Here is a 13,201-nt window from a genome sequence, read left to right as displayed (position 1 = left end):
ACCATCCGCCAGCTGGCAGGACATTTTGATTGATTGAATTTTGAGACATTGATATTGCCCTAAATGTTTTGTAGCTTGACAAAGGTGTGATGGCATAAATACTGATGACCCTGATGTAGGCCACAAGCCGAAACGCGTCGGTCAACTAATAAAGTTGTTCTTCATACTACAAGTGTTGCTGGAGTTCTCATCTCTCATGGCATAAATACTTGCCAGGTGATACTTTGAGTGTGAATCACTAAGTCACATTTTAAATCAGCTGTTTGAACTGGAACTGATTCAAGGAAATTCAAGGCCAATTCAACATGCACTGGTAAACATATGCCAAAGTCATCAACTAATTATTTTTGATGAAAGATATGCCATCTGGTGAAATTACTTACTCACCACACACATGCAAAGACAACAACACACACACACACACACACACAGAGTTGTGTTTCCATTGACTAGGAGTTAACATTGACTTACATTAACATCCTGGAGACTTCCTCTAACGCTAACCACTTCTTGTCCGATCCTAACCCATAGACACACTTCTCTCTGACCACAATATTCCTTAAAGTGTCTTCTCTCTCTGCCCCAAAAAGGAAAGGTTGTGATTATAAACACACAAGAATTATTTATGAGGCAACAGCAATCCAGTCCAATAAATACTTTCCCTATAACACAGTCCAGAAACAAACGTTTCTAACAACTGAGCCATAACAATTTCTAACAATTGGTCCTGTCAAATTTTGGTCCCAATTTCAATGTAAAAATATTCACTAGGGTCCCGAAGTCTGAGACCACTTTCCCATTGGAAAGTGGTCTCAGACTTTTGGACCCTACTGTATATTTTAAAAAATAAAATTTGCAACTTGCAATTAGGCTACAATCCTACAGTCTCACACAAACAGACACACAAACACACTTGAAATAATGACACAAACCTGTTAACACAAGAAATAACTGGCTAATACAAGCAGTTTGGGTCTCTCACTTCTAACTGTTACATCTGAGTAAAAGAGCATCTGATTTTCTGAAAAAGATCTTTGAACTTTTCCAAAATCCTCAAAGACTCTAACCATTTGGTTAAAAAAATGCTCTGCAGCTTGACACAAAAAGTTGCACCTTTTTTTTTTACTTTTTTTTTTTTTTTTTCACAAAAAGAGCAAGGAGATATGCCATTTCCAGCTACCTTGATAGGAAATAGAATCACAACTTGAGAAACAAGTTTATAACCGTTTTTATAGTGAAACAGATGGAATATTATTTCATCCAGATGGTTAAAAGTGTCTTTGAGGATTCTGGGTTTTCAATTATTATGTGCCATATGTGTGTTATATAAGTTGTTAAACCTGCATCGTATCCCTCAGCTGTTTTGGACGTTCCTTTAATCACATTATTTACTGACTCAATAAATACCTCTCTGAGTAAACAACAGAGGAAATACAGGCAGGAACTGAGGAGAGAGAAAAGGGTTGAGAGTGCTCAAAAAAAAAAAGGCAAACAAAGTCAAGATGAAGCACAGGCCCGTGTGAGAAGTAGGCCGTGGAAGCAAAGCACTTTCATGTGAGGTAAATAGAGAAAGCTGTGGTATGTGACATCGGGGTTGGATGGGCCCGTGTTGCTGGCTGGATGCTGCATGCTGATGTGGTCCTCTGGGGCTTGAGTTAGCTATTTTATTTCAGGCTCTTCATCATCTATCCACTTTTCTTCTAATGTTTTGTTTATGCCTTCCAACCCCATCTCCTTCCCTCCTCTTCCCCACCCTTCCCTGATGTCCAGCTCATCATCTCTCCATGCAGACTTATTCTATTCTTAATTTCACTCTTCTGTCTCTTCGTCCAGCACCTCAATTATACACCAGACAGCATTTTTTTCTTTTCATCTCTCATTCCTCTTCCCTCCCAACACTCACAGTCACTGCTGTTGGTGGGAGTAATAGAAGCACACCTTACCCTAAATCACCATTCACCAAGGTCATTCTGTAAAAGACGTGTAGAGACAGAAGAGAAGAGGAGTCGAGCTCCACCCTAAACCTTTCATGATAGAGCGAAGAGCCAAATGAATGACCACAGTGCAAAATTACTGCCACATCACCTGCAGCTGCAGCTCGCACAGGGTTTCACTAAACCACACTGGGGTGGATTTCCTTCAAGATCTCACCGCTAAGATCCTCTTTGTTATTCTGGAGCCAGACACTTGCTGCTCTTACAAAAACCGGCCTTAACCTGACCTGAGCTGTAAACTGTGATATGTTGATCCCATTGGAAGATTAATTGCCATCACCAGGAGGGTGTGACTGCACGTGTGTGTTTGTGTCTATACTGCTTTAATCTTGTTGTTGCTGTGCCATTTCAACATTCTGTGCGACTGCAGCTGGAGAGTATGTTTTCTCACTCATTATGGTAGCTAACAGGTTGCAGATGCTTCAGAGGAAGCACAGTAGAAGCCATTTTGTACATGCAGAAGACAAAGACTGTAAGATGATGTGAATAATCAATAACACTAACGGTGGTCTCTGAAATGTGCTCTCACTCAACTTTCAAAAGCATTCATTTCTACTTCTGAATCATTTATAGACATAAAGCATTCTGGAGAGTCAAAACAAAGCTGAGTCGAAGCACTCACCTCTGCTTCACAGCATGCAACAAGCTATTTGAGTCATCATTATCCCACAGACAAGGAACAGACAAAGTTGTGAGCGGTTGCTGTGGATACATAATAATGATGACACAGAGCTTACTAAAAACAGTTAAACAAACAAACAATAAATGCAGAGAACAGAAATGTTTAATCGCTGAGACACAAAGGTCATACAGCCTGCATGACGCAAAGGTTTCCCACAGCAGACACATACAAGAACTCTGATGTCAGCATTATTTCAAACCGAACAAAGGTTGTGTGTCACCCTAAATCACTCTGCACATATGTGCACATAGGAGATACTCTGAGTGATTGATAACAAGTTTGCTGATTTTGTCATAGTTGCACATGCTGTATCTATTTAGCGCTTTTTTTTTAACCAATTCAGCTTTTTATAAATGAATCATAATACCGCATATTTATGGATAAAATGACCTAACCTGGCTCTCCAATGACACTGTTTACCCAACACAGCTGTACCAATACTTGTGTTAATATTTCTGTACAGTCTGAAGTGTGGGAAAGTGAGAATAAAGGAGAGGAGAGATGGAAAGTGTGTGTGTGTGTGTGTGTGTGTGTGTGTGTGTGTGTGTGTGTGTGTGTGTGTAATGAACTATATGCAGTAGGAAAAGAGTGCCACCTAGTGAGATGGAAGAGGAACTTTTTTACAGTCAGTGTGTCCAAGTACAACACAGACTGTTTGCTGTAATCCAGCAGGTGGCACTACGGCTCCTTCTTGTTGTGAGTGTGACCTTTGTTGAGACTATTCAGGGGTTTTCCAGCTTCTCCATGAAACTGGAAGAATGTCTAATGACGGTGAAAGTAAATCTCCCAAGAATAAGTTACTACAATTTACTCACAATCTATTGAAATAGTATCTATATTTTTAGTATCTTATCTTTTGAACTGTGTACAATATTTCTATGCTAGAATACTAGCTGGGCCAGTATTTGCTGTGTGGTAATTTGCTTAACCAAATTAACTTAAGAATATGCAGCATATACACATAAAACTGAAAGAGTGAATATATTACAACTAGATTTTGACACAGAACCTGTTTTTGAAAAGAGACTGAAACTTAGTAATACAGATTTGACTTAAGACTCTTAAACTTGATGTGGTACATTCACAGAGGAACATTCATTTTTTTAAAAACTAAATAGACACAAACCAGTTGACACAGAAAACCTGGAGCTTTTGGGTCCCATAGAAGTTGCTCACTTTGCCCAGCTGAATTCCTTATCAGATGTAACCAGGTTTATACTTTACTCCGTGTTTTGTTGGAATAAAAGGCTTGAGATGTCTAAAATTAGTAAATTAGTAAATTAAAAGTAATTTGCAAGAAGAAAGTAAATAAAAAGAATGTTAATAATCTCAGGATCCTTCAGAATTAACTTGCAACTCCTTGCAGAGGCTCCGACCCCAGGTTGAGAACAGCTGGTTTAGTGAGTGGCTCTGTCTGATAATGATCTGATGATCTGCCAGTCTTTAACCAACTTGTCGCCAACATGACTGCTTACAAAAGTCACATCTAGCCACAGCTGTGGGCCAGGAGTAAGTTCTCATTGTGCATTTGTAGGTCTGCATGTCTGTTTACATGTGACAGAGATCACAGTATGTATCAGTGTGGTCTCTGGCTGGCCACAGTTATCATGCAGGAAGTTGGGTCACAGATAGAGCGATTCATTTCCTGTTTGTGTTTGTCGCTGCATTTGCTGTTCTAAGTCATAACAGTTCAGCAGAGCATTCTGATAAAAATTGGGGGAAAGGGTACTGAGTTGACTAAGTTCGTTTTATGAAGTGTTTTTGTTTATATAATAGATTATATGATTTAATGATAGATTAATTAAACCTGTTTATTCTATGACTAAAATGTTCTATTAACATATTTATTAAATATACAGTACATGTGTGTATGTGTGTGTTTCTTCTTGAGCAATACATGTGTGTATGTGTCTGTTTCTTCTTGAGCAATACATGTCTGTGAACTTGTGTGCAAAGTAAAGTGCAATCAGACAATTATCAGCATGTTTATTGCTGATAATTGCAGAAACAACATCTTGTGAAAGTTGAATTCAGGGACGGACATTTTGTCTATTTTGTCTACAAGTGTGTGTCTCCCTGAAACTGCAGTTTAAAGTTTTGATGGAGAATGAGATACAAGAAGCAACACTTTAATCTTGCTTTCATTGTTCTGTCTCCCTTTAAATACAATATTCTTACAGTTTACAGCTGCCACTAACATGCTCACACACGGAGCACCTTCTAGGAGCACTGCAGCATGGCTTACAGTGCAGGGCACGTCAGTGAATCTCATTAGAGGCTGTGGAAGACTTTAGTGGGGGCTTACACTATTGAGTGCACTCTTCAAGGTTGTTTGGGGTCAACAAGGTCTCTTACTAAGGTCAAGGTTAAAACTGATTGGAAATACTGTTGAGGTTTGTCTTTGGCTGGATATAGTGTCATTAACTACTATGTGCTTTGCATCTACTGTATATGTGTCAAAGGGCTGTCGGCCGGACACTGAGAATGTCAATTTCATGCACAGTTGCAGAAACAGGAAGGTCAGTAATAGCTTGCAGATGATTCATTACTTATGCTCACAGAAGGTGTAAGTTAACAGTTCAACAGCATGAATCAGTATGAGTGCAACATTTACCTTTGGACAGAGCCAGGCTAGCTGTTTCCCATCTTTATGCTATGCTAAGATAACTTTTTTCTGATGCTAGCATTGTATTTACAGACATGAGAATGGTGTCAATCTTCCCATCTAGCTCTCAGCATGAAAGCCAAAAAGTGTATTTCTCAAAATGTCAAACTGATTCCTTTAAAGGAGCCATTGTTTTAAGATGAAAGACAGGAATCATATCTGTTGTCCTGGTTTTCCTGATTTTCCTCTCACAGGAGTCAAGGTATGGAGCAATAGGGACAGTAGAGCTACAGGGCAGCAGTAACAGCAAGGCTGAACCATGTACTTTGAGGATGGAGGAAGTATGGGGGATGGTTTTACAAGAAATTGTATTTCTATTTATAACTATTAGTTTGATAGGTAGCTCAAAAATGAAAAAAAAGGTCTCTATTTCCCTTCATCAGCTGTAAAATAATTTTTAGTCTACAACAATTGGAAGAGTTATAGTAAGTGAATAGTGCATGACAGGTAAACATGTAATCTAAGATTTAGAAGGATTTTTTCCCATTTAAAGGAAATCCAGACAAAAGAATAAAAATGGTAGAGGTACGAGCAGCGAGGTGGGAAAGAGGAGGAGGAAGAGCGCGGAAACATGTTCGGCTAACGGGCTCACTGTAATCTCTTAATGAACTTCCACGTGTAGGAATGGTGAAAAAGGAGATGGAAAAGAGGATGAGCAAAAAGAGAGGAAGAGTGGGATGGGATGGAGGGAGGAAATAAGGGTTTAAAAGTGAAAGACGGGGGGTTCACAGATGTACTGTTGTCAGAAAGTTGCTGACAAAAATGTCTGACTTCTCTTCCAGTTTTTGAATGAAGCACTTGGTTTCAATACTGTCATGGTCCTGTGTAGAAAGAGGAAAGTCTGCACATGATATGCAAAAAGGAATTGAATTGCACAATGAATAACTACACAAACATAAGCTGTACACACACTCACATAAACATTGAAGACATAAAAGTGAAGTCCAGCATGCACACACACACACACTAATTTGTTTCAGTATGTGGAGATCGCTTTGGCAGCCTGACAAGGGGTCTGTCTGAAATCCCCTCGCCAATCCTCTGATGTCGTCAGACGTTGGAAACCAAGCCGGTGTCATCCACTTGACAAGTCAGAGGTCAGGTAAGTAGCTGCTTCATGGTAAGAATCCCAGGCAGTAAGCCTGACATTGAGCCAGTTGGTGAATGGGGAAAGTGAGGCCTGTGACTGACCTGCTGTCTTGTGTCTATCTACAGAGCTGCATGGTCTGAATCTTAAGTGTGGAAATATTGATACCAGATTGTCCGTAACTTAGCTCTGATTAAGTTTCAAGTTTGAGTTCTTCTGAAATGTATCATTAATTTGAAATTTATTAGAGTGACTTAAATTTATAGTAACACTTGAAGCTGCTGCTTTGGCTCCTGTTTGGCCCATGACACTCAGAACTGAAGCAATATCAAGAACTGAAAGCAGCCCCCACTCACTTCATTGAAAACAGAAATGCCATAGACAGTTTATTGTAACTAATATTGGTTACAGTGAAACTGACCGTCATGCATCCTGCCGTATTGAAATGAAAATGTCCACAGTGATGCGTGTGATGTTTATGCTTTGTGCATACAATACAGTAGGTGATGTTTTATCAAAAATACATTCAGACAAATAACCAGCAGTCATGTATCTCCTACTCAAAATTGGCTTTCAGCTTTCACACCTTATGTGAATGGGTGGAGTGAATTTTTGAAAAAAAGTTAGTGTGCAGCTCAGTTATTACAATAATGTGTTAAAATATTTACAATAAATGACAACTGACAGTTGTTTGTCATTTTGTGGTTTGGACTGGTTTTGGCATTGCTTCAATTAAAACTTTTCGTTTTACAGTCTTTCAGACGGTGAATGTTTTAAGATCGGAGCATGCACAGAACATGGAGTCAATACCACCATAAAATAGCATAAGCAGTGCGTTATCTGCAGACGTGTGAGTGTGCATGCATGTCTCTCTGAGCATGCTTGTGTGGGTGTATGTCTGTGTGAATGTGTGTGTCACTGCACATACAGGGTAATCTGTGGTAAGCTGGTTTATGGGCTCGTCTGCAGTGACGCAGGTATACGCGCCAAGCTCTGCACTGATAGATTCTCCATGACAACTAACCTGCAAAGGCTGTATGGCCTATACCCTACATACTGACAGATAGGTCATGCAAGACAGAAGTGGTCATCACAGTCACACAGAGTGGGGGGATCACTTTAATTGTTAATCAGATACAGATTATTAGATGTACAGTACAGGTACTACACTTGTACATGTGTTCTGCACTTTTGCTGCAAGTTTGCAAAGTTACCTCAGAAAAGTTGTTGCACACTCATACATGGCTACAGGGCCAGGTAATGAGGGGTGAAAAACCACCCCCAGGGGGCGTTGGGTTTACATGCATGCCTCACCTGTATATGTTCAAAACTCTGTAACAAATACCTGTAATATAAGGGGGAAATGATTTATATTTGTGACATTTGTGATTCTGTTATACAGAGTAAATTATAACAGACTAACTGGTTGGTATTCATGATTCTGACAAGACAGCACTATATAGTCAAGTGAAGACTGCGCAGCAACCAAATCTTGTGAATGAAGCTCATGACACTCTTCTTAACTTTAGAACATATTGGTGGCATTAAAATAACACGCACAGATGTCTGAGTGAGTTGATCCTCGTTGCAATGATCAAAGTGAACTGACAATGAGGATTAGTTGGTCTACCTATCCCTATTGATAATGCACAATGTAGGGCAAGTGCGGGTATTTGCATCCCCGCGGAAATGGGAGTGTTCACACAAGTGGGCGTTCCGGAAGAATATGGACATCGATTCAGAGCGAGGACGGGTTGCAGTTTAGATTCAGCGTCTAATCCGTCTCTTCTCTCGTAACGCCTATTCTACAGACACGCCTCAGTCTCCAAAATTTGCAGCCACTCATTGTAACTATGGGAAGCAGCGGCAGCTATTAGTAGGCGTGGGCTGTCAATCAAACCGACCCGCCCCAACGCTTCTCAGACGGGAAGCATACTGACCATAACTTCTCCAGCAGCTATGGAATGGGACCTCTGTGGCATCACGCAATATCAGCGAGAGACAAGCGGCCAAAATGTGAGTGATAAGCAACCATACACCACTTTCTCAAAGTAGGTGTGCAGTGGAAAAGCGTAACAGTCCTAAAACGGCGAGAAAAGTTGTTGTTACGTAGCAGGGACGCGCAATCGTCTGTGCGTAAAAGTGAGCCAAAGAGGACAGAAGAAGTAAAACTTTTGCGGTGGATGAAACGTTTTTTCGGATGTAATGGATGAGTCAGTGAGCTTTTGGGGCGTTTACGAAAAGCTGACACTGTGGGGAACAAGCATTCGACTTTAAAAGTTGATGTCTGCTTTCCGGAGTTTGGCGACAGGGTCGGAGCGGAGCGCGCAGAGGGGCAGCAGATGCTGGACAGTGTAAGCCTTACGGCTGGGAAGCTCAAGAATTTAATTTGTCTGGACTGCAGACTTTATGTAAGAAGTAGGACAAGTATAACGCCGCCCAACTAGTACTTTCCGTCATGCGTGAAGACGCTTTGCCGTCCAACATCTTGTTGTTATGACAGACATCAGCGCTGAAGGGTCAATTCTACAGAAAGTTAGAACTAGCTGATGCCACAACTCCAGAAGGAGTTAGTGGAAAGTTTGGTCGTTTACATTCTACTGTCTACCTCTCATCAAGATGGACGAGAATGTTGTTTCTCCTGCGACCGACAGCTGCTCGGACGGGGAGAGCATCAACCTCAGCGTGCTCAACTGGGAGCAAGTGCAGCGGCTGGACGCCATCCTCACCGGCTCCATTCCCATCCACGGCCGGTGGAGCTTCCCCACTCTGGAGGTGAAGCCACGGGATATCGTCAAGGTGGTCCGGAGCCGCATGGAGGAGAAGCGGATACATGTCCGGGAGGTGCGACTGAACGGCTCCGCGGCCAGCTACGTGCTGCATGAGGACAGCGGTCTAGGATGGAAAGATCTGGACTTAATATTCTGCGCCGACCTGAAAGGAGAGATGGAGTTTCAGATAGTGAAAGATATAGTTCTGGACTCTCTTCTAGACTTCTTGCCAGAGGGAGTGAACAAAGAAAAGATCACACCAGTGACCTTAAAGGTAGTATATGACATTTTATCATTTGAATATTATATGATTTTCAAAATGAAATTTACATGTTGTCTCAAACTTTCAAACCAGGAAAGACAGAGCACATGCTGTAGAACTTCCTCATCATCTTCCTTAAATTTACTTACTTATACATCGCACACTGCTGAAGTTTGTGCATTTTCCAGTCAGTGTACACATTCCCAGTGGGTAAAATGCACTCATAAAAAGTGCAACTTTTATAAATAGGCTGCAATTTAAAAAAGCAAACTAAGATCTGCCCTCAATACATCCAAATAGCACAGGGATATAAGCCTTCAAATAGTAAAAAGGTTGGTTTCCAATTCAAAGAGGATTCAGTCTAATCCAATTGGAGTCGGATCCACATTAATCAGTCGGCCCTCAGTTACCTGGATACCGAAGACTATCCAGGCTACTAATGGCCCTCCGACAGATGTGACCAGCAAAACATCATGACTAGAGACAAAATCAAGATGTTTATCTGGTGCAAATTAGCATGAATGCCTGGTTGTTGAAGCCTGCTTAAACCAAGACTAAATTTTTATCTAGAGGATCACCATGTAAGACATCTCTCTCTGATAACAAGCTGTGATATGCTTTTAAGAAGAATAAGATAAAGAGGTGTCTTTCATAGGCTATTACTAACATTATATTCTATTCTTCCACTACAGTTCTGAAAGGTGAAAAAAGCAGAGTTGGGTAACATAACAAGAGAAGGCCTCTGTATAATATGAGAAAAAAGTGACATATTCTTCTTAAAAATGTAAAAATAGTTCCAGTCAAATATAGCCTATTATTTGCTCTTATGGTATTTATTATTGCTCTTTGTATGTATAGTGTAGGTAGGTAAAATGTTTTTAATATAATGATTTTGTGTGTTCTATGGTTGTGAGTATGAATATAAAGGGTTTACATCAAGGTGTTAATGCTCTCTGTTACAACAGTGTCCAATGTTTTTGACTTCAGTTTTCACTGATAGACACTTGAATTTAAAACCTGCAAAAACATGAGATACAATGGACATATGTAGATAAACACTTTTATTACCAGTTTGTGATGACAACTAATGTTTAAACTGTGTTTTTCAGGAGGCCTATGTGCAAAAGATGGTGAAAGTGTGCAATGACTCAGACCGCTGGAGTCTCATCTCACTCTCTAACAACCGTGGCAAGAACGTGGAGCTCAAGTTTGTGGACTCTCTTCGACGGCAGTTTGAGTTCAGCGTGGACTCTTTCCAGATTCGCCTGGACTCACTTCTACTGTTTTATGAGTGCTCGGAGCACCCGATGGCTGCCACTTTCCACCCTACAATCCTCGGGGAGAGTGTCTATGGCGACTTCCCTACTGCCCTGGATCACCTTCGCAAGCGCCTCATCTGCACAAGGAGCCCCGAGGAGATCCGAGGTGGGGGCTTGCTGAAGTACTGTCACTTGCTGGTGCGAGGTTTCCGTGCAGCCTCTGACACTGAGATGAAACTGCTACAGCGATACATGTGCTCACGCTTCTTCATAGACTTTCCTGATGTGGGTGAGCAGAGGAGAAAGCTAGAGTCCTACTTGCAGAATCACTTTGTGGACCTGGAGGACAGGAAGTATGACTATCTGGCTACGCTGTATGATGTGGTGCAGGAGAGCACGGTGTGCCTGATGGGCCACGAGAGGCGCCAGACGCTCAGCCTCATCTCGTCGCTGGCATTGCGGGTCCTGGCTGAGCAGAACGCCATCCCCAATGCTGCCAATGTCACCTGCTTCTACCAGCCGGCTCCTTATGTCTCAAATGGCAACTTCAGCAACTATTATGTAGCGCAGGTTCAGCCTGTCTACTCCTGTCCTCCCTCGCCTCCTCAGCAGTACCTTCCTCCTTCGCAACATCCCATGTATGCCACTTGGTTACCCTGTAACTAAACTTTGTGTACATTCATGCACTTTTGTGTAACCGGTGGAGTTCATGCACCCTTAAAAGGGATGAGTCAAGATCTTTTTTTATTTCTTCTTTGAAATGGAAAATTGAGGGAAACGAGAGAAGGAAACACAGGAGTCAAAATTAGACAAAGAGTGCAGATAAAAGGAGAAGAAAGGAAGGAGTGGAAATGAGGACAAGGAACCTGGATCAAGGCAGTGGGCCATGCAGGAGAGGGTTTTTCCCTAGGGTAGGGTGCCACAGCAGGAGGAGCTGAGCACACAGGGAGACATGCCAATGAGAGAGGCTGACCCATCAGTTTTAGGGTTCTTGGTAGAGCAAACCGCAGGTTGAGCTCAGCCTTGGAGAGACCAAACAGTCTGGATATGATGATATTTTCCTCGTGTGTTGAGAGTTGCAGCTCACAGAAACTGGCCACTCACATTTCAAATGATGAACATTTAAAAAACCCACAAACCTCCAAACATTACAAACCAAAACAGACACTCACATAAAGCCACAAGGAATTAGAGAGAGATACGAGGACAAAACAAAATCCACATGACGTCCTGAAGATATTGATTCATGGTCAAATAACAGTGTTCTTCTGACCTTTCGATGTGCACTGTTATGTAGGACTCACAGACAATGCAGAATGAGGAACTGGATACTGTTTACAAATCCAAAGTTCTACTTTGAAACAAAAAATACACAAGAAACAACAAAACAATGCATGCTTTATTTCTGTACAGGAATAATTTTTTTAAGTGCCTAGATAAAGCTGAAAGGGAAGAGATATTTTTGTGATTGTTTATTGTACAGAACTGTAAAGTTGTCTAATTGGCAATACTGTTTGCAAGGTGATAATGAATGTATTGTGGAACAGAGAGTTTACCTTTGCTGAGTAAGGTCTCTTACACTGAGGGATTTTTTTTGGACCAAATTATTTTTTGACAATGTTTAGTAGAAGACTCCGTTCTTATCTGCAGTCCTGCTGGACGAAAGCACATCCTGATTACCAAAGAGGAAGTAACAACATAATCTCATCATCTGTAGAGAGAGAAAGGGGGAAGATGGTGGTTGGATCAAAAATGCTTATAACAGTAAAATAGATGGTGAGTAATTATGAGGTATACAGAATAAACAAGAAGAGAGAGAGGTTTGTCAGAAAGAGAGCAGATGGGAGAGTTTGGATGGAAACTCTGCTCTTATCTGCAGTTTTATTGAAATTATTGATAACCAAAAAGCAATTTATCACATACAGAAGATAATCCAATCATCTGCGGTGGATGACATGCAAAAAAATAGAAATGATGAATAGAAATTTGAAACATGTAAAAAAAAAAAAAAGAAAAAAAAGACCATAATGGATTTCAAAATGCTATTTCATTACATCTTGACCTTTATCGAAGAACATTTGAGCTGTATGCTGAAGTGTAACTGAAAGGTGCCCTGATGAGTTTTCTTGTTGACAGACGTTCTGTTTACATTCGGTTTCTCATCTCTAAAATACATAGTGTGTTTCCTTTAGGTCTAACAAAAAGTGCAGAGAGCACTTCCTTATCTTCCTCATAAGACATTTGCAAGTCCCTTTTTTAAAATATTATAAACTGTACATTGTTTACGTCCTCGTTTGCTAGCTTGCAGTCGTCTTCTCTACTGCCTTTGTTGGTGCATTACAACGCTTTGTGCATTACCACCATTCATGATACAAACTCACTTACTGTTAAAAATATCGCTCCATAGCGCATACTAGTGGTCGAAAACTCTACAGGGCACCTTTAAGTTTCAAATATGTGCTAAACAGAAAGTAAAGCAGA

General features: G+C 40.9%; 1 protein-coding gene across 1 annotated transcript; it reads left to right on the top strand.

Moving 5' to 3' along the window:
* Positions 1–7,766: 7,766 nt before the first annotated feature.
* Positions 7,767–12,025, top strand: LOC121882950 (terminal nucleotidyltransferase 5A-like). The gene is made up of 3 exons (XM_042391501.1): positions 7,767–8,444; positions 9,048–9,473; positions 10,571–12,025. The coding sequence occupies exons 1-3, from the start codon at positions 8,388–8,390 to the stop codon at positions 11,384–11,386; spliced, it is 1,299 nt and encodes a 432-aa protein (XP_042247435.1). The 5' UTR covers positions 7,767–8,387; the 3' UTR covers positions 11,387–12,025.
* The last annotated feature ends 1,176 nt before the right edge of the window (positions 12,026–13,201 follow it).

The sequence above is a fragment of the Thunnus maccoyii genome, chromosome 17 (assembly GCF_910596095.1).
Source record: "Thunnus maccoyii chromosome 17, fThuMac1.1, whole genome shotgun sequence".
NCBI classification, from domain to species: Eukaryota; Metazoa; Chordata; class Actinopteri; order Scombriformes; family Scombridae; genus Thunnus; species Thunnus maccoyii.
The sequence above is the reverse complement of the archived record's forward strand: the minus strand, read 5'-3'. Positions and strand labels throughout refer to the sequence as shown.